Source organism: Neurospora crassa, linkage group III, assembly GCF_000182925.2.
Source record: "Neurospora crassa OR74A linkage group III, whole genome shotgun sequence".
Taxonomy (NCBI): domain Eukaryota; kingdom Fungi; phylum Ascomycota; class Sordariomycetes; order Sordariales; family Sordariaceae; genus Neurospora; species Neurospora crassa.
The window spans coordinates 3,342,908-3,363,096 of NC_026503.1; the positions used below are offsets into that span (position 1 = coordinate 3,342,908).

Sequence of the window (20,189 nt, forward strand, 5' to 3'; positions counted from 1 at the left end):
TTCTTTTTCTCGATCTAGCGGAAGAAATAGCCTACGGCACAAGAGGCAAAAGACGATTGATTCGTCATCAACAACGACCGAGTCGCGATTGACGGTCCATAACCTAATGCAATGCCGGATTTCCAGTCCCTCGGGCGGGGCGGGGGCACAGCGGGGCAAAACTTCAAACTCGCGCCAGCCGAAACAGCGATCGGGAGCTGGTGTTGTGGACGTGGTCCTGTTGATGAGTAATTCATCCTTTGTCATCGCTATGTACCAACATGCGATCCTTGACAACATCATTTCCTCCAGCATGAATGGCTCCGAATCAGTTCCCGGGATATCGTGGAACTTGCTGTCTCTTGACTCGAACGCTGCCACAAATGCGCGGCTGACGTTCCCGTCCAACGCAGTCATACAGGTCATTAGAAATTCACATGGCATGAGCAAGAAAGGAAACCAGATATGGACCGCAATTCCTTTAGATTTGAACCCTTCAGAACTACGGAGCTCCTCATGTAGACCGTCCAACAGCGACACCCATCATCCCTCGCGGCTGCCCAATAACAGAAACCGGTATGACCTAATCAAAGGCTGACTAGTGACTGTACCCCAACAAACGAGAGCAAGGAAGTAATCGCTGCCTTAGCAGACCATGACTACATTTAGTAGAGGCGCTTGGGGGGAGACATGGTAGCCTTGATGGTAAGGCTACCAACGTTCTGCCAGCCCTTCTTGAGGAGGGAGACGAGGTAGTTGATGGCCAACATGATGTTACCAACAAGCTGCTCCTGGGTCATGCCAACGTTGCCGACGGCGACACCCATGCAGAGAACCTTCTTGAGCTGGAACTTGATGGTAGACTTGACCTCGTTGAGCTTGCCGGTAAGGTCGTCGGAGTGGGAGACGGGGGTGGGGAACTTGCCAGCTGTAGTAGGGGTCATTTCGTTAGCATTCTGTGTTTCTGACTTGGCTGAAAGGAGGAGCCGACAAAAACATACCCTTGGAAAGACCGGGACCGAGCAGACGGGGGATCTGCTTGATAAGGGCCTCGGAGGCGACGAAGGCATCGTACTTGCGAGCAAGCTTCTTGATGAGCTTCTTGTTCTTGTTGAGCTTCTTGAGATCGTCGACGGACATGGCGTCAACACCGCCGTGCTTGGCACGGTCGATATCGTGCTGGTCACCGAGAATGCAGATGCTCATGTTGGGGCGGGGAATGCTGGGCAGGCGAATGGTGCCAGAGAAACGCTTGTCACGCTGGGGGTCATAGTTCTTGAGGCCGATCTGGAGCTCGACGGTCTCGAGGAAGTTGCGCTTCTTGGTCTCGTTAGAGTACTCAAGAAGGTCAGTAACGTGCTGACGCACAGCGGCTGTCCAGAGTCAAAATAATCAGCGGAATTGTCATTTTGGTGTCGTCATCTTGAAAAAAGACGATTCCCGGCGATTGCGAAAACGTACCGACGGAAATCTTGGACATCTTGGCCGTCTTCCTGTAGAATTTCTTCTATAGGTATGCTATGTTGCGTCTGTCGACTTGAGCGAAGTAGGGATCAGGAAAGGATTTTGTTGCCAGTGGATGGTGGATTTTTGTGTCTTGTGCGGAGTCAGCTGCCAGTAATCTGCGCTAAGCCTAATTTGTCTCACTGGCTGGCCGGCAAAGTAGGTGGTCTGTGCACTTTGCCATCGTCCATGCCGTTACCCCATCTGTGGCCCCTGAATTCACTGTCATATCATCACCAAGTTGCACGGCGGAACGGGTTCACGAAAGCATAGATGGGTAGCAGGTTATACGATAACTCTCTTGCTTGGTCACTTGCGACCATTCGGCGCGTAACAGCTAGCTACACGAGCACATACTCATTAACAGTACAAGTAGACACTTACTTCGCTTGACTTTCGTAGAACCGACAAACTCCACCCCTTGATACATCGTGTCCTCCCAACCATACCCATTGAAAGCGTCCATATAAACCCATCCCTTCTCTTGCTGAAGCCATGCTTTTTCAGTAGGGCATATTGCATTAAATTCATCCCTATACATCATCTACTTCTCAACAGCAAAGCCCTCGGCCGCCTCCAACCGACTCAGACGCTCGCTCAACACATCCAAGTCGAACTGCAATGACCCCAACTCTTGGCCCTCAATCTCTCCGCTGTCCACGGCCTTCTTCACCTTCGCTACCGCATCATGAAGCGGCGCGAACCAGCGCTCCTTGACCGTCGCATCCAAGTTCGGAGGCAGTACCCTCCTCCACTTGTCCGCCGAACTCCACAAGAACAACCCAAAGTTCACAGCCTGGAGGAAAAAGGGGGCATTGGTGCCCAACTCATTCACCAGCTTCTGGAGATCCAGTTCTTTGAGGAAGCCCATGTTGGGAAATACTACGTACTGGACCGTCTCGAGCGCCTGAGGACCAGCGAATACGTTCATGTTTGTTCCAGCCCTCGATCTTGTGCCAGGTGTCGCGGTACCCGGCTGCAGGGATGGTGATGGGAGGGGAGCCTGATTGTTTAGAGCCGCAAGATTTTGAGGGGCTGCTTGCGCATTGGGAGCGGCAGCGATAAGTTCTTCGCGGAGCCATGTGACTGCGCACGCCTTGAGCGATGCGTAGTCGCAGTTTTCGAGAAGATCGTACAGAATCTTCAGACGGTCGTCGTCGGCTGGGTCGGCGTGAAGAACCAGCCCGGCAAGACAGCTCGCGGCATTGCGCACGTGTAGTTGCGGGTGGAAGACCGCAATGAGTGTTACAAAAAGAATGTAGCGCATGTAGTCCGAGGTTGCTTCGTCAGGGTTCGTCGTTTGGTTGGCGAGCGGCGCCTTGGGAATCGCTGAAATAAGACCCTTGTCGTGAAGCCAAAGGCCGATGGTGACCAGGGCTTGCACCGTTCCCGGCGCTTTTCGAATCTGATCCTCAGCGTCATCTTGAAGGAACTTCTCGAGCATGGCCAAGTGGTCGGGGAAGATGTGCATATCGGGTACCGGGTGGTCGGAGTCGAACACGGTTGTAGAGAACACCCAGTATGCCAAAAGAATGACGCATCCACCCGTCGACAAGCCAATGTCTTCCGGCTTGGCTATGTCTTCTGTTTTGGATAGGGGATCGGTTTGGAGAGTGCCCTCGGTGACTTGGCTAAGGAAGGTTTTGTCGCAAGACGACAGACCGAGATCAGCGATCAATGCCTGTGGTGTTATTGGGTCAGCGCACTCGGCGACATTTCATTCACAAGGACAAAGTCAACATACCACCAACTGTCCAACAGCGCCATCCTTCTCCGACAGCTCCTTCTCTTCACGGAATCTCGCCATGAGGGTCTTGCGCCCAGGGACGATCTTCTCCGGGTTGTGGAACTCCAACAGCCTTGGTGCCCACGCCACATCGTTCTTGTTGACAAAGGACTCAAGAATGCATGTCGCGAAGCTCAAGAGCAACCTTTCCTGTATCGCAGTCTCTGTGGGATGCTCAGTGTCCTTGTCTGCCTCGGGATCGGGGGCATTCTTAGTGGCATCCCCATGCTGATCTGGATTTGCGACGTTGACGCTCGACTTGCGGGTGGGAAGAGGTGGCCTCTTGTTACCGGCTAAGCTACGAACGAGGTTGATGACGGCCGCGGTCATCTCATGGTTGGGCCGGTAGGTGTTGTAGATGGTCTGTAGGGATGTAGCGAGGAATCGGCTTGGATATTTCGTCTTGATGCGCTTATGTAGGATGGACAGCATGTTGACTAGGGTGATGAACTTTTGCTTGAACGGCACCGACTTCTCGCCGTTGGTCTCCCCTGCCTCACTTTCGTCGTCGCTCTGATAGCCGTCATCCTGGCTGAGGAGTTCGAGGGTCTCGAGGACCTTGAGAATAACTTCACGGGGGTTGCCCAGTCGCGCAATCGTCTCCAAGCACTCGTCGGAGCCGGGAAGGTTGACTAGGTTATAAACCAGATCCCAACCGATTTCCTGAGTGAGCTCTGCATCTTGGAGGACTTCATTGAGGGTTGGCAGGACGGCCGGAGAGAGGTTCGTCTCGACAATGGTAAGATATGTGAAGCGGTCAGTGGCAGGGGGTCTAGCCTCTTTGATGGCCGCGATGGCCTTTTCGGAATCCATTATTGCTGCCTAAGGGGGGGTATTGTCGTAGTTGTGGGATGTTGTTGTGGTGATGGTATGGAATCGGTGTTGGGTACCAGTCAGTGATGTCGTGTCGCAAACGAGTGGTGGGCAGGGCGCGCGAAAGAATGTTGAGATTTCGTTGTTGGGCAATGACGGGTGGGAGGTCTTGCGTGATCCAAATTGTTGTGTTTCAATCGTCGATGGTGGTTCTTGTGAGGCTGTGCTGAAAGTCTAGTAGTTCTACCTCTAGCGGTTCCTTGTTTGGCAGAATGGAGGAAAGGAGGATTGACATCAAGGTGCAGCACCACAAGCGAACAAGCTCGATGTTACCCCGCACTCCGCCCTGTCGCCAAGCTGCGGACGGCGACTAGTAGCTCTGGGCGCCTGTTTTTTGCTATGCACACTATGTCGCTAACTGCCCTATACTGGGGATGGGTGGGTCTGGAGCTTGAGGTTGATGGAAGTGGAAGCTGTTGCTTTTTCTCAACGGTCTGGAGCACTCTGAGAAGACTTTGAGATGGTGTTCCTGATCAGCGACTCGATGGCATGGAGGCAGATTTTATTTGACATATTTTTTCCTTCCGTCAAGAGCCGGATGACCGGGTGGCTATGGATACCTCGCGTATGGCCTGAAACGATCCACTGATGACGTCCTGTTAGTACCGCCTTCCCTGCTGTGTTCAGGTACCTGAACAGGACATTGGGGCCCAGAACCTTGAGTGCCGAAGACAACTGAACCATCAGAGGCACCATTCAACAGAAGAGCCAACCAACCAGGGCATCATCAAACACATATTCTAGAGCCTTTCCAACGACTTTGGTTTCATACCTATATCAACAGATCTTGAAACATGTGAAAATGAAAAAGGTTCACCAACCTTCTTCATCTCCCTCCCCATAACCTTCGCTCTTGTTTCGACTACTCCAAGCCCCATGGCCGCAGGGATTCCTCGCCAACCCTTTCATCTCCCTAAGCGCCTCATCCCCTTCTCCCAACACCATCGTCCCAAATTCTACCGCCAATGCCGCCCACTTCATCACCATCCACGTCTCTCCCGCTTTACTATGCTCCCTCGCCGCCATTGCATACGCCTCGTGAATCGTCCCCCATAGCCCTTCCATTTCATACAAACTCACCATCAACTCTGCCGCTTTTGTTCCATCCCCTTCCCCTTTCCCTTCCCCTCGCTCTCTACTCCCCATCTTCCACCCTCCCTCCTCCTCTCCCCTTTCTACTTCACTACCACCATCTTGCCCTTCCTTCAACAGTCTCCAAACTTTCCTGATCAATCTCACCCTCCAATCCGCCTCCTCCACCCTTCCCCCCGACCGTGAGCAAAGCTCACAAGAGCACTCAAACCCCCACGCCGTACTCAGGAGTTTCTGCCGCGCCTTACGGGATCCAAGTGGGTTGATGTAAGAGATGGTGATTTCCTCCCCGGGGAGGATGTCTTTCACGGCTGTTATCACTTGAACCAGGCCTGGCCCTCCTTTGTTGCTGTTCCAGTCCCATCGGTAATCGGCATTGGGGCGACAGTCGTGGTTGAGGCGGGAGATGGAGGAGGCGAAGACTGTGTGCCAGGGGGCATCGTTAGGGTCGATTTGGTTGTGGAGAGGAGAGGAGTGAGGAGAAGGAGGCCGAGGCCGAGGTGGAGGTGCGGGGATGTCAAAAGCGTTAGTGGTTATAATGGTATCCGTCAGGGCTATTCGCGAAAGACCACCGGTGACGCTGGCATTCTTCGATTGCGTGGAGAGGTTGAAAAAGGCCGAGCGGTGGGCCGGTGGGAGAGAGGAGATGGCGGCCGCTTGGAGTGAGATGTGATCGGTGCGCAGCAGTTCGTCGAAGACGCGGTAGTCGATCATGAGAGTCGGGTGTGAGGAGAGTATCACAGAACCGCGAGGGATGCGGGTGCTGGCTATGAGACCCAGGCCTTTACCGGGAATGGAGCTGATGGTGTATTTTGCAGGGCTGGATGTAATATTCGAATGCGGAGTGAAGGATAAAAGGGAAATAAGGTAAGCGGCTCGTTGAGCGGTGGTGATGAAAGAGATTCCTTCGTCATTGGCGTAGGAAGTGTCTGTGAAGACACAGAATGCATCGTTGGAAACGATGCTGTTGAAGCAGGGATTGGTACTGCTCCAGTTGTGCCCTGGGGAGGTGTTGGGATCTTCTTGGGGATGCGAGTTGGCACTGTTCCCGGCGTAGTAAGTCAACGCATCGGTCTCGCCAGTCGCGAGAATGTCGGCAGCAGAGGATCGGAGGGGGTCGTCTCCTAGCCCCTCTGGTCCGCACGCTTTGTGATCATAGGCATGGTTATTAGCCTCGTCGACAATGATGTGTTCTTTCTCGTGCGCCAACACAATCAGTGCAGCTCCAACCAGCAGCAGCCCGGAGAACTTCATGCTTTCATGGTAAGTCGTGAATGCAAACGAAGCATAGTAGGAACAAAACCCCCCTTCTAGCTATCAAAAAGCCATTACTCGTGTTTGCCATCAATGTTGCCCAAAAGAGGTTTGAACAGCTTGCCTTCCATTCAATGTCATCCCAACAATCTGGGGTCTTGCCCCAACCCGTCAATCAGGTTGGCCCTGACGACAAAGAAGATTTATCTGGGTACGGCGGCTTGAAAGGCGCCGAGCTTCCCAAATTGGCAAATATCATTCTCCTACGAAACTATCAACACCACATAGTTTCTTGATAGAGTGAAGCATTTGGTTGTGCAAGGCCAAAGATGAACTTCCATCGCACAACGAGCATAGTCAAGTTAATATGCCCTGCACACGATGTTCTTATAAAGGCGGCTCGAATCAACGCCACACTCCCACTTTCGAGGATCCATTCGCCAACGCTATGCCAGTAAAAGCAAAGTCGAATGCTCTTGTCCAAGGCAGATCTCTAGGTAGACATAGAGTTTTAGGTCATAAGGGCAACTCTAACCAGTGTTGTATTCCATTTCTTTTCCCGACTTTTCCCCGAGATATCAACCAAAGTCTTTCACATTTTGGTACGGATAAAACAAAACTCCAAGCGGCCCCAGCAGTAGCAGAGATTGCGAGTCGCATTGACGTTTGAGTTATTTATTGAATTCTTTATTGTGTTTGGGACAATTTGTTTGCACCCCTTTCCTCAACCCTTGTTTGTGTCGAGATTGGTACTCTCTTCAGACTCAAACTTTCTTTAACATCAAAAATCCTCAAGAATAACTTCCATGAAAGTACTGAAACAGAAGTACCCTTTCTCCCTGCCTCCAAACCTCATTACCTTCTTATCTGGCTGCCCCGAAGCTCACTAAGGCTCAGTACTTTCCTCTAATCTATCCTTTCAATGTCCCGCTTCAAAGCGACGACGGAAATAATCCTCGCATTATGTAGATGTCTCACCTGCCTTAAAGCTAACTCACCTCTAGCGTAATGTGCGGTGTACTTTCGACTTCCTGTTTCGTTTTCTGTTTGCTTGGCTCGTGGCACGCTTCCTTGTCATGAGGCTTTTCAGTACTTATACCTCGCAGCCAAGGATATTTGAAACATGTTGTCTCAACCCAAAGGTGGGATTTTCATAGGGCTAACTACGAAACCGGAAGTATCTAGGGTGATGCTTCTGGATTGTACTGTTAGGGAAGAAGAATATTTCTTTCTCTTTGCTACCGAGCTTTTCAACAGTTCAAATTGTCCCTCCAGCTGTCCATGGATAAATGATGATAATGTAGAATGGAAGCAATGATCCCCAGATTCAGTCAAAAATAGACCTCGGGATCTTTGTCTTGCATATAGTGGTCTGGTTGAACCTGAACTCGCATGTCCATTGTCGGTAGACCGCCTAAAAGTCTCACTGACAGCCTGTCAGTCAGTCAGTCAATCAGTCAACGCTGTACTGCAGCTGACAATTATGTATCAATTGCGAGGGCTAGAATGTCAGTCTAGAGTACAGACAAATTGGAGAGTGTTACTCACCCTCACCGCGTCCAGTTCAGTCCTTTAGGGAAAGTCCGAGACAGGAACAGTCAGTCGGGTCTGCATGCGGGCTGCCTTCGGTAGCCTGGTGGCGGCACGAAGTATGTCGCAAGCTGAGACACACGAGAGCCGTGATATCTGGCGCGCGTATGCGAGGAAGCGGAAAACGTGATAAGGCGGGTGAATTTAAGACATATATGCATTGACATGGACATGTACGGTACAAAAGGAACTGGGGACACGCATCGATGGGTGAAGGACGGTCCAGTACTGTATTAGGGAAGAATTCTAGAAGCAAGATAAGGGAAATTGAGCCAGAGAAAGAGAAACGCTGGTTGAAAATTACAAGAGCCGCCCGATTTTGTCTTCCGCCATTCCCATCCTCATCTAGAAGGTACCGTGCAGCACACCATGATCGTTTCCCGTGATAATTGCCTTCTTCCAAATTTGAACAAACATCAATATTAGATGAACCCCCCGCAGGGTAACAAGCTTATCAAGATGGGAATTCTTTGGGAGGTGTAGTGGTATAGTATGTAAGCCGCGAGAAAAAAAAATTGGAGTAAAAATATAAAAATTTAACCAGAATATAGGTGCAGGAAAAATAGAGACACGGGGCAAAGCAGATGACATTCCGTCACCCAGTCGTGATCCGTTATATAACTGAAGCAGCAGACCTGGGGTCACTGAGACGTAAATGTCTCAATATGACTTTGACCGGGACTTTGGGACAGGGTTCCCGTGGCTTGTCAAAAGCATGTTGACATGTCTCTTGTAGCCAGACGTATCTTGTCGGTGTGAGATGTCAGGAATCATCCTGTCATCACAATGAGTCCTTAGATGGGAAAGAAAAGTGCAAACTCACTGGATTATTTCTTGGAAGAAGGCTTTTTCGAACCTCCGATTTCACTATCGCCGTAAAGAATGATGCCTATGAAGCGTCTGTAGGGTTCTTCGGCTTGGTGAGGGTCCTCCTCATCTGGCCCATACTGAATGGTGCCTCTGGCCTGCTTGGCAGTTTTTGGGTCCGGATCATCTGGACCGTCCATCATCGTCGGATTTTCCCAGTCATACTGGGTTAACCCAATGAATGACATGTAGTTGCTGACCACGTTTTCGGTGAAGAAAAGGCATGAGCCACAGTTACTGGTGGATCTGATCATGTTGACGTATCGATAGTCGGTCGAGGCGGAAAATAACATGTATCTTGAATGGATATGTAAGTACTGTCCAGCAAATGAAGAGAAGAGATGAGGCTTCTGTTGGATTCTCATTGTCGAGTGTCCGATATATCTCACCGTCTCTGCTGACCAAGGAGGCTTATATACTTCAGCCGTCCGAACGGACAACGCTTTGACCCAACATCGTGACTGCCATGTCAGGACATCATCTCATGATACACACAGCGCTTATCGAGGGCTATTCTCTTGGGCTGAGCTCACAGTCCTGATCACATCAAGCTCTCTCAGCATCAAAGCCACCATGACCTTGGTTGTCAACACTAATGCCAAGGCTCACAGCTTAAGTCAAGATCGCACTTCCACCTCCGCAGGCTTCAATCAGCCCGAAGGCAATACAGACTTACAATACACGGTTGAGAAAGAGGAGCCGTACGACTTTGCCCTCCTGCGTCACAAGTTGATAGTTTGCTGCGACCTTCCGTACGTTAATTCTCATAGTAAGAGGGTAAGCTGAGAAAGACGGAGGAGTCAGACCGGGGAAGTCTTCCTATTCCTCGGTAGATTGACACTGGTACATCATCCATCCCGGCGGCATATGGCAGGCTGTCTTGGTAATAGTCACCATGGAGGCCAAGAAGGGGAAACTGCCGGTGTTTCGTGATGCCGTGAAGGCAAGAGGATACGGTACACTACTTCTTGAGCATGATGATGTCTGACCGCCAGTTCCGAAAGTGGTTCACAACTCGCAGTGAAAGATAGGTATGAAGCGGGCAGAGCCGCATTCAACGGAACAACGGCCATATCTGGTCTTGGGAAGTGGCTGCTGGAACCGAGCCCAAACCGGCCAGCTTCGGACTAAGTAATGGAAAAGAGAAGGAAATATCTCGACAGTCGGGTGAAACTTCCTTGATCCCCGGTGGGAAACGCCTGAGCTGGTAGTTACTCCCGTGTTCAGCGAGTCCAGGGGCTTCAAGTCTATACTTGACCATGGTACAGGCCACAGAGCAACCCAACATGATTGCTGAGTCTGGCGGTTGTCGAGTCGGACCACGGATGTAGGAACGACTTGTGCGTCAGCCTAGGATGCTGTAGTGTTCTTGTGCCTGACATGGCATGACGAAGCAAGGTTTGATTGACGGATAAACGCACCGTGGTCCTGTCTCTCGGCTTCGAAGATGTGAATCCAGGTACCCAAGACCACCAGATTCGAACCTTTGCATATCTGCAACTCGAGATTTGCGACTTTGGTTGCTGGATGTTTCAGTTGCGAGAGGGGTCCGAAGCAGGTAGGTGAGGCTATCGCCAACCACGGTTGACACAAACTTGCATACCCCCCGTTTACCCATACCCATGAATGACCCATTTGGTCATTAATTCCGACAGTGGCGTGGAACCCCTCGCCCCTCCGCAGCCGACCAGCGTGTCCAGTTGACCCCCATCGGCTGTAGCTGTCCGTCAAGTTAGGAAGACAAGACCCAGAGGGGCACTTCCCAGACACACAGTGGAGCTTCTCAGGTAGGACGATGCCGGCAACTCCTTCCACGGGGCGTATCTCGATTTAGGTGTGCAGCAGCTTGGAGGCTCGGACGGACGGCGAGGACGGCAGACGATGGTGAACGGCAACGGTTCGTCAAGCTGTAGCCAAATACGAGCACGGTACTGATCCACGAGGCATCCTAGACCCGTCTTGCTCTGTTACGTGGTACGGAAACTATCACCTACACACGGGGAAGCACACAGCGAGGTTCTAGGGGGAGATGCCTTACAGTTATTGCGCCTCTGTGGCCATCCGTATTTGACATGTTGGTTCAACGAAACCGAAGGGAGTGGCTCTTTCGATTTGGTAGAGAACGCTTCGTTCCATGTCACCCTAGGTCACCCTAGGTCACCCTAGGTCACCCGGATCACCCTGGCACGGCGGCTGTCATCATATTGTGGACAAGTAGTTCATTGCCGTTCACATGCTGTCGCTTGATGGGATTGGAGATGTAGAGAACCCCCCGCCGACCGGTCTCAGAGCCATTGGGAAATGAACACGCTGATGCCGTGTTGATAGCGGGAAGGAGACTCAAGTTACTCTTGCACTCTTATTGACCGACAGCGAGTGGAGGAGTCAGTCAGTCTCGGTTGATTTAAGGTGCGTTTATAAGTGTTTAATAAAGAAAAGAAGAAAAAGTGGAAAACTGGCGGTTGCGACGATTTGGTTTTGTACCTCGCATTGCGGTTGCAGGCAGGCAGCGCACAGGCCATCTCCACTGCCGTCAGTCTCGGACCGACCGCTGCCGCCCCTCCGCCCAAACCTGGACAGGAGCGGGCGCAATTCAGGGTGGGGTGAGTGACGCACGGGCCATATGCAGATGCGAAGACAAAACTGCGCCGAGAATTTGAAATTTCTGATCCCTTTCCTCCTTTTCACAGCACAAGCACAACAAGCTGACAACCAACAAAACGACAACATTTTCCCAACTCATCCAAACTCTGCGCAACGTCGCAAGAGATCCCCGTCGACCGACCTCAACTATGTTTGGCTGTCATGTTCAACATGCCCCGGGTGTTACGCCAGAGCTGTTATTCGTGTTCTCCTGCTCCCCGATGCAGTTGCTCCGGCAGCCATACAACGATTTGACGGCGGCGACACTATCTATCTCCTGCCTGACCTAATTCAATCCCCCTTGACAGCATCGCGTTATAAGATTACAAACACAATCACATACACATACACAAAACCCACAACTTGCCTGCCTCTGCGCTATCTCTCCTTGCGCTCTAGGTTAACTTAATTTTATCGTTCGCGTGGAAGAAAAATCCCAAGGCCTAGACAGCCGGTCTAATCCACCCCGCTGCAGCTGAGTGTTCTGTCCTATGATCACTCGTGTGCTGTAGCGGGACTAAAAAGGACAAACATCTCAACTCCCCCTAGCACAGCTTCTTTTTGCCCGACTTCTCTGTGGAACACGTCTACCTTCATGTTCATGCTGATCGCTAAGTGAAATCGCCGCAGAAGAAGCGATTGGCAGAGCGTCTGGTATCAAGACCCGTGCTTTTGGTTTTTGGTAACTCCATGCGGCACATTTAATGAACATGCGTGCGTAGTCCGTGGTGCTGACCTTCTCCGACTTCATACACGGTGTTCCGGCAACTTTGAAGGAATAAAGTGAGCAGCATCGTACCATACCGCACCATGTTCCTTGTACCTGAACATAGCACAGGCAAAATCTCCTCGGATGTTGATGTTTGGTGTCACGGGCAGAGACCGAGGAACGAGGTATGCACAACGTTTCCTGCCATCTGATGGAAGACGGGGGAGTCACAAAACACAATATTGCGGTGACCTCAACATTCAAGCAGCATCACATCTCGTCCGTGCTCGCCATGGCTCAAGTGGGAAGAAATACGATATGCTCATCATCCATTACACCGTCAGCTCAAGAACCTCAGCCTCAAGTTTTGTTCTACTTTGAGGACCTCTGCAGGGTTTTGGTACCATCAAGTCGGTCTCGATGCTGCCGACGCGCCGAGATCTGGTGATACCTTCATCAATTGATCAGTGTGAAATGGCGACTGCCTTGCGTCATGTCCAGCCACAATCCATATTAGCACGGTTTAAGGAATATTAGAGGGCAGGGTTAGCTATTCACCTCTCTCAACATTACCATCAAGCGATGAGGGATCATAAATGAAAGACGAGTGTTTTCACGCACCACTCGTTTCGTTTGTTATGGTTGCTTGGTCGTCTACACCCCCAATTCATGCTGTAGCTGAACATGATGGCCTTTCCTTTCTACCTGCAACGCCAAAACACAGGTCTAAGGAGACTGTAGTCTCTCTTGCACACATTCGCATCGAGAACTCAATCCCCTATCACAATACTCAACCCATGAGTTCACAACCACCCCAACCTCTTCCACAGAAAGCTTCCCCCTCCCACCAACGCCGTCACCCCTGTAAACGCAATCAGCCCTCCATATCCGCTCCCATATCCAGCCAACGCTCTACCCTGCCACGGCAGCTCCTTAACCAGCGTCTCACTCAACGGCCCACTGACCACATTTCCCACTCCCCTCCCCAGCGCCAAAAAGGCAAACACCATAGTCGGATCAACCGGCTTACTCCCGTGTTCACTTCCAGTCTCAGCAGAGCCGCCATGACCCAACTTGGCAACCTCCTTCATAATCCCCGGCCACGCACTCGTGAAGCTGCCCGCAAAGAACCCATACACCACACAAAACACATACAAAACCGCCAGGTTGGTGCCGAACCCCCAGAGGAAGAAAGTCCCCAGCACGGTGCCGGCTGTCGACAGCATGATGCAGGTAGTGACGTCTAGCCGGTCGATGAACCAGCCCATGGCGACGCAGCCGAAGACGGAGGCAACGTTGAGCAACAAAAGAGTTAGAGACGTGAGAAACCCCTGGGCTTGCAGGACGGAGCGCGCGTAGGAGGGGAGGTAGATACCCGGGAGGAAGAAGCCGAGGGCTTCGACTATGTTGAAGAGTTGGTAGAAGAGGAAGGGCCGGGTGAGGACGAAGGAGAAAGAAGGGGTGTAGGGGGTTGGGGGTGCAGCGTGGAAGTCAGTATTGTTGTTGTTGTTGCTGCTGGTTGGGGTTGTTGTCCCAGACGTAGAAGAGTTCGAGACTGCTTCACTTGCCGCAAACTTGCCCCCAACAGAAACCCTAGGCTTCAAAAACCACGCCAACGGCGCCGTCAAGACGAACACCGCCACGGCCCAGATGCGTAGTGTCGTCTGATACCCGTACTTGGACAAAAGATGTTCCAGCAACGGCGGCAGAACCACGCCCGCCAAACCAGTGCCGGACCACATAATCCCGTAAGCCAATCCCTTCTTCTTGACAAACCACTCATCCAGGTAGAGAATGCAAGGAGAGTAAGCGATCGAGCCCCCGATGCCGTAAAGAATTCCCTGGGTGACGATCAAATGCGTGACGGTTGTGGAAAAGGACGACATGGCCAGGGCGAAACACATGACTAGCAACCCAACAATGGGAGCCCATCGCGCGAACCGTGGAAAACGCCGGAAGAAGGACATGATTAAGGGAGTGTCGATGTACATGATACCCATGGCGCAGGTGCCGATAACGGCGAGGTTGCTGGAGGAAGAAAAGGGCGGGTGGGTGCTGTAGTAGTCTTGGAAGACGCCGAAGGAGTAGGGGAAGCCTGGTGTAGAGGGTCACGGTCAGCATTTGGCCTTTTTAGCTGATGTTACCTGAGTTAGAGGTGCATGATAAATGTTGCTGAACGTACCCCAAACTAATGCTTCGACAACGAAACAAGCGGCCAAAAAGAGCCAGGCGTCCTTGCCGCCGTCGACTGGCGGTAGCTGGGAGAACTCATGTCTCACAGGTTCTTGAACAGAGGTATCTTGAGGCTCAGGAGTGCCGGTCTCAGCTCGGCGGATTGGGTCAAAGTCCGCATTGCGTTCGGTGGTTCGATAGGATGGAGGCAGTGAGTCCAGTGGTATATCAAAGGTTGATTGGGAAGCCATCTTGAGGTTTCTGGTCACCTGCCGAGCTTTGGTTGAACGTGTTTGTCTTCCACTTTCTGGTAGACCCGAACCAATTTCTTTTCCTATTTGAGGCACTCAATCTGAAGTAATATAAATTATTGGAAGTGCCAACATCGAAAGGGACACTTCCATCTTTTATATCTGTGCCTTCAAGGACCCAAGTTTCAAGACGAGATACTAACTAACACTTGCTGTTCTCCATAGGCTCCACAGGCCCACAGCAGAATGACAAGCGTGCGCCCTTCGTTGACAGTTCAGTGCCACTCTGCGCTGCGGTCAACTTGGAAGCTATTTCTTTTGTGGGAAGGATTCCCGCCGCCTTGGATGACAGGGAACAGGTTACTAAGGACAATTTTCTTTCTTTCGAATATGGAACGATCAGGCCCTTGATGGCTGCCCGCCCTTGCTGAGGATAAGGAGGATACGAGGAGAGATAGACAGCCGTGGAGACGCTTCTATAGGTCGCGGAAGAGACCCGTACATAAGTGTACATCGAGTTGGAGCTCCGTCCATTGTGAGATGGAGATCCATTGTTTTCATCAACTACCCGATTATTTCTTTTCATTACGCCGTAAATTACAAAGGTTACAAACGGTCAGCAGTTTCCGCCGCCATCATCAGGTTCAGCATTATTTCAGTACTCTGACGGTTATTACCGTCCCTGATCCCTGACGGTTCAGATAGATGGGTAGAATGGGTGACCAGGTAGGTCAAGATAAGGACTGCTGTAGTGCGCATGGGTTGACCCACCTGATCACTAATCGTATAAAAGCGTAATCCGAGGTATGAAACTTAGGCATTGCAATGACTTTGAATACTGGGAGGAATGTAAATCAATGTGGTGATTCTAATGGATTGATTGGTCTGAGAAGACAGTTTTCTGCTAGGTAAATATCCCGATAACGAAAACTCGAGGCGGGGAATCACTTGTTCTAGAAGGACAGTGCAATCCTTCAACCTCAAAACCTACCTCTAGGTAACCTCATTCTGACCACCATCTTCCAAACACGTCCTCAACCCCCCCCAGCATGTGGCTGTTGACTTGCCAAAGGAAAAAGACCATGTCAATATCATAGGTAACAACCTTTCATAGGGCAAAAGTGGATAGCCGAGGCATGACCGTCTCCACCCCCGCATTGTGGGGAATATCTTGACAGTTTCCAAGCCCGCTGGCCCCGCGTAAACAGGGGTTCGTCTCATTCTCGGCATCCGGGGAAGGAATTCCATCTTTTGGAATCTTGCATATCAAGATCTCTCTCACTTCTTCCTCTCTTTTGCTTTCAACACAGCTTCAGTCCAGAAAATTCAGAATAGGTAGTCCCACCAATACGGAGCCATGGCGGAACCGTCAGTCATCAATGTCGAGTACAAGGGCCGACTGGCCATCATCACCATCAACAACGAAAAGAAACTCAATGCCCTCACCCAGATGCAATACTACGATCTGGCTCAACGGCTACGCGAGGTCGCGACCCACGACGAGGTCTACATTACCCTGATCATTGGCACCGGCCGTTACTTTTCTGCGTAAGCCAAGCTTTAGTTTACTTCCCATTAACCTCTTTCCCCTGACCGCCACAACCGGCACTATGTAACACAGCATCAAGTCCCCCCCAAGTATCATCCATTTTGTCACTTTTCATAATCTAACAACCAACTAATATGCATGTCCCCATACATAGTGGTGCCGACGTCTCCATCTCCAGATCGAACGTCGCCCCCTCCGAAGGCCTCTCCTCTCAAGACGCCATCCACAACCACTGGCTCCGCAACTTCGTCGCCAACAACCTCAACATCACCCAGGCCTTTTATACGCACCCCAAGATTCTGATCGTCGGTCTCAATGGGCCCGTCATCGGCCTCTCCGCCGCTTTGGTTTCCTTCGCCGACTTCATCTACTGCGTCCCCTCCACTTTCCTGCTCACCCCCTTCTCCTCGCTCGGTCTAGTAACCGAAGGAGGCGCCTCCCGCGGTCTTGTCCAGCGATTGGGTCTACCCAAGGCTAACGAGGCGCTGATTATGAGTAAGAAAATTACAAAGGAGGAGCTGGTGCAGACCGGGTTTGTGACCAAGTGCTTTGAGGAGGTCGGAAAGGGAGAGACGGAAAAGTTTAAGGGGTTGGTGTTAAAGGAAATTGAGGAAAGGTTGGGCGATCATTTGGTCGGAGATAGTTTGTTAGGGATCAAGAGCCTGATTAGAAGGCCCGAGAGGGATGTGTATGATGCGCAGAATGTGGCGGAGGTGATGGCGGGGTTGGACAGGTTTGTTAGTGGAGTGCCGCAGGGGGAGTTTGAGAAAATTGCGAGCGGGAAGAAGAGGCATAAGCTTTAAAAGGGGGGGATTGTGTAGGCTCGTGAGTGGAAAAGAGGATGATGAGGGAATTGGTTGTATATCTCATTTTGCAACAATGTAAGAGCCTTGATCCAAGTTGTATGATCCAGAACGTCATCCTAAACGCCCATATATGCCCGCCCATTTCCCGTTTTGCCTTTCGCCATACATCCGTCAACCATTTTTTGAAACCCATACATGTGAAGCACTTACCTCGCTCATAGCTTCCCACTCTCACTTCCACCCGCACCCACAGACGCACCTCCCCTCACCCCGGCATCCCTCTCCGCCCTCCTCCTCCTACCTCTCATCTCAGCCTCATCCAATTTGCTTCTCTCATCATCACTATCCCACCCCCTCCCATCACTTTCTTGGCCCTGCTCAACCCCTGCCTGCCCATCCTCACTGACCGTTCCACTCCTCTCACTAATCACACTACACCCATCACTCCCACTCCCACTTTCACTATCCCACTCACTATCATCCTCATCATCACTCCAAACCTCCTCGTTACTATACAGAAAGAATTGTATAAAAATCGCCGCATCCAACAACAATGTTCCCGCGCTGCCCGCCAACCAACTCATGTTGATCAGCACATAGCGCCAGTAAATCTGTCCTGGCTCTCCATCCTCGCAATCGCCCGGGCCGGCAGCGCATTCCGACGATCCGTCGTAGGCCAAGATGGACAAGACATAGGTCAAGTTGCCCAGGCAGGCAAACAAGAAGAAGAGCATGGAGACACCCTCGGTGGACTTGCGCCGGAAGTTGAGAAGTAGCTGGGGAAGTCGAGACCCGAGGTAGAGGATGGCGGAGAGGTAGCCGTAGATTTGACCCCAAAAGGAGAACTCGACTCCTGTTTTGGGGAGGCCGCCGTCCTGGGGATCGGAAGATGGAGGAGGAAGTTCATATGATGGTTGTTGTGGGTAATACTCCCGAGACAGAAACCAACCCATGACGCCGGCTGCGCAAACCATGAGGATGGCCATGAGGTTGAACAGGAAGGATTGCAGCTTTGTGGGACCGGCAGCAGCAGGTCGTGCACGGTTGTTGCCGTTGCGCCCGCGCGGTTGCTGCAGTATTTCGGCTTCAAGGTCGGCGTCGTCAACAAGGGGGACCGCGGGCGAGAGATGCGACCAGCTGGACCTGCGGCCTTCGCCGGTACCGTCGTAGGGGTAGAGATCGCCGCCGCCGCCGCCGCCGCTGACTCTGAGGTGGTGGCCGTGACCGGTATGTCCGTTGTTGTGGTGGTGGGGAGTCAAGGTAGTGCTGGTGATAGTGCTCGCGGATGAGGATGACACGCCTGCTGCATTTCCTCTTTCTCTTGCTCCTCCCAGCAAAGCGGTACGTTCATCCGGTCCCGATTCCAAATCTTCTCCTACCCTTCTTCTTCCTTCATCGCTCGACGTCCCCCGACTACCATCAACCCTCCCCTTACCCTTGTTCTTTCCGCGTCTACTCCCCATATCACGCTCTGAAGCAGCTTCACTGTCGTCGGAGTCAATGGCAATGGTGGGGACCACTTCATCCCGCCAGGTAAATCCCCGGTAATAGAAACATTGCGCCAAAAGCACCACGTCGGCAATGGTGTAATAAATGGCCAAGATGAGCATGGTCGGCAGGACCCCTTGCAATACGGCCCCCAAGATGTTGAAGACATCGCCCGTTAGCCAGATGATGATGAATTGGATGGAGAGCCCGTCGGCGGATGAGCGGCGGAAGTTTTCGATGATTTGCGGGGAGAAGACGACGACCCAGCATGCTATTGATACGGAGCTGTTGAGAGGGTTTAGTAAGATGGAGAAGGTGAAGTTAATTGGGAGTGGAATGAGACCTACCCGAGGATCCCCGATATGGCCTCGACGTCGAGGTTGAGGAGTTCGGTCGGGGGCGCCATGGTGGCTGCTGTTGTCCGTAGGACCGCGTGTAATGCTGTCTCACTGTTTTGTGCAACCGTCTCTTGATAGGTACAGGTTGAGAATACTTGTGGGTTTAAGCGTGAGGAAGGATGCGATGGTTGAATGAAAGCGTTTTTGTTGATGCGCTTTACTCTCCCGCCTTATCGATTGAGTTGTTTGCCCCCAAGATTCGTTGGAACTTGGATGCCCAGTTCACCTCGCTCTTTGTTGTTGTGTCCTTGTTTTGTGGGTTTGGTAGACAGGAGATACGTCACTTCAATTGAGAGCCGCCCTGAGGATTCATGAGCGGTCGGTCAAAGAGTTACAGAGTACACACTGAAGTGAGGCTCAAGATAACGATGCAAAATGCAAAGTCAACAAAAAAGGCTGAACAAAGGAAAGAGTCGACCTGATTACAATCCGATTCGAGTCATACATGGTGAAAAGTCTGATGGTCGCATGACTAGTTTTAAATCCTTTGCCTCTTCATCCGCAAACCGGTTCCCCCAAGACCCAAGGTTGACCCGCCTGGCTGCAAGATACGTGTAATGCATCCTCGGCGGCGGCAAAAGAGCCCTTAAAAGCATGCACGTCTCAGGCGGCTCAAGCGTCCCGGGCTGTAGGTGGATCTTGTGGGGTACGTCAACCGCTAGGTGAAACCCTAGTACAACAACATCCAACAACAGCATGAGAACCCTTCGAGGGAAACCTGGGTTTCTGGATAGACCGAAAACAGACTGTTGGTTTGGAACTCTTCCTTTTGCCTGGTGGGTTTAAGAAGTCATGGTGGACTGGAAAAAAATAATGTGGCATGTCCTAATCATTGCTCTAACATTCCAGTGTTTCATCCCAAAAATTACCTCTACTTCTTGAACGATCCGTGTTGAAGATACCTGTACTGAAGATAACGAAATTGAAGTGTTCGGTTTAGGATGTTGTGTTTGTTCAGAAACTGCCCAATCTAATAATTTATCATGTGGTGGTGTTACATTTATCCAAAGTTGAGATTTGGGCATTTGCATTGATTCGTCTCAGAGCTCCTATTGGCTCCCTCGCAGGCCTTGTATCCTTTCCAAGTCAACATCGCCTTCGCTCTTTCGGAATCTGGCACACAAGAAATGCCAGGGAAGGGCACAGAAACGAAGAGGAACTAAAAATTGGGATGGAAAAGAAAAAGAAAAAAAATGAGAGGGATTCTTATATAGCCCTATTCTCAGACC

General features: G+C 51.4%; 7 protein-coding genes across 7 annotated transcripts; 1 reads left to right on the top strand and 6 right to left on the bottom strand.

The window, feature by feature from the left end:
• Positions 1-4: 4 nt before the first annotated feature.
• Positions 5-1,541, bottom strand: NCU00294 (60S ribosomal protein L1). The gene is made up of 3 exons (XM_952672.3): positions 1,441-1,541; positions 981-1,352; positions 5-907 (listed from the first exon to the last, which is right to left on the bottom strand). Exons 1-3 carry the CDS (start codon positions 1,457-1,459, stop codon positions 645-647), a joined length of 654 nt encoding a protein of 217 aa, XP_957765.1. The 5' UTR covers positions 1,460-1,541; the 3' UTR covers positions 5-644.
• A 221-nt stretch (positions 1,542-1,762) lies between these two features.
• Positions 1,763-4,393, bottom strand: NCU00295 (hypothetical protein). The gene is made up of 2 exons (XM_952673.2): positions 3,227-4,393; positions 1,763-3,163 (listed from the first exon to the last, which is right to left on the bottom strand). Exons 1-2 carry the CDS (start codon positions 4,079-4,081, stop codon positions 2,027-2,029), a joined length of 1,992 nt encoding a protein of 663 aa, XP_957766.1. The 5' UTR covers positions 4,082-4,393; the 3' UTR covers positions 1,763-2,026.
• Positions 4,394-4,954: 561 nt separating this feature from the next.
• Positions 4,955-6,487, bottom strand: NCU00296 (hypothetical protein; the record flags this gene model as incomplete). The annotated part of the gene is made up of 1 exon (XM_952674.1): positions 4,955-6,487. The coding sequence occupies one exon, from the start codon at positions 6,485-6,487 to the stop codon at positions 4,955-4,957; it is 1,533 nt and encodes a 510-aa protein (XP_957767.1).
• Positions 6,488-8,904: 2,417 nt separating this feature from the next.
• NCU00297 (hypothetical protein) lies at positions 8,905-9,237 on the bottom strand (the record flags this gene model as incomplete). Its single annotated transcript, XM_952675.3, has 1 exon — positions 8,905-9,237. One exon carries the CDS (start codon positions 9,235-9,237, stop codon positions 8,905-8,907), a length of 333 nt encoding a protein of 110 aa, XP_957768.3.
• A 3,862-nt stretch (positions 9,238-13,099) lies between these two features.
• On the bottom strand, positions 13,100-14,719 carry NCU00298 (MFS monocarboxylate transporter; the record flags this gene model as incomplete). The annotated part of the gene is made up of 2 exons (XM_952676.1): positions 13,100-14,391; positions 14,479-14,719. The coding sequence occupies 2 exons, from the start codon at positions 14,717-14,719 to the stop codon at positions 13,100-13,102; spliced, it is 1,533 nt and encodes a 510-aa protein (XP_957769.1).
• A 1,163-nt stretch (positions 14,720-15,882) lies between these two features.
• NCU00299 (peroxisomal D3,D2-enoyl-CoA isomerase) lies at positions 15,883-17,182 on the top strand. Its single transcript, XM_952677.3, has 2 exons — positions 15,883-16,267; positions 16,423-17,182. The coding sequence occupies exons 1-2, from the start codon at positions 16,077-16,079 to the stop codon at positions 17,069-17,071; spliced, it is 840 nt and encodes a 279-aa protein (XP_957770.1). The 5' UTR covers positions 15,883-16,076; the 3' UTR covers positions 17,072-17,182.
• gpr-5 (G-protein-coupled receptor-5) lies at positions 16,858-19,419 on the bottom strand. Its single transcript, XM_952678.2, has 2 exons — positions 18,910-19,419; positions 16,858-18,847 (listed from the first exon to the last, which is right to left on the bottom strand). Exons 1-2 carry the CDS (start codon positions 18,966-18,968, stop codon positions 17,290-17,292), a joined length of 1,617 nt encoding a protein of 538 aa, XP_957771.1. The 5' UTR covers positions 18,969-19,419; the 3' UTR covers positions 16,858-17,289.
• Between the last annotated feature and the right edge of the window lie 770 nt (positions 19,420-20,189).

Excerpts from the sequence above, each read along its gene's own strand:
- NCU00294 (XM_952672.3), bottom strand. Across the intron at positions 908-980 it reads CGGTCCCGGTCTTTCCAAGG|CTGGCAAGTTCCCCACCCCC; the intron begins GTATGTTTTTGT and ends CCCCTACTACAG.
- NCU00295 (XM_952673.2), bottom strand. The coding sequence starts at position 4,081 with ATGGATTCCGAAAAGGCCATCGCGGCCATCAAAGAGGCTAGACCCCCT. Across the intron at positions 3,164-3,226 it reads GCGCTGTTGGACAGTTGGTG|GCATTGATCGCTGATCTCGG; the intron begins GTATGTTGACTT and ends ATAACACCACAG.
- NCU00299 (XM_952677.3), top strand. The coding sequence starts at position 16,077 with ATGGCGGAACCGTCAGTCATCAATGTCGAGTACAAGGGCCGACTGGCC. Across the intron at positions 16,268-16,422 it reads ACCGGCCGTTACTTTTCTGC|TGGTGCCGACGTCTCCATCT; the intron begins GTAAGCCAAGCT and ends CCCCATACATAG.
- gpr-5 (XM_952678.2), bottom strand. The coding sequence starts at position 18,968 with ATGGCGCCCCCGACCGAACTCCTCAACCTCGACGTCGAGGCCATATCG. Across the intron at positions 18,848-18,909 it reads GCCATATCGGGGATCCTCGG|CTCCGTATCAATAGCATGCT; the intron begins GTAGGTCTCATT and ends CCCTCTCAACAG.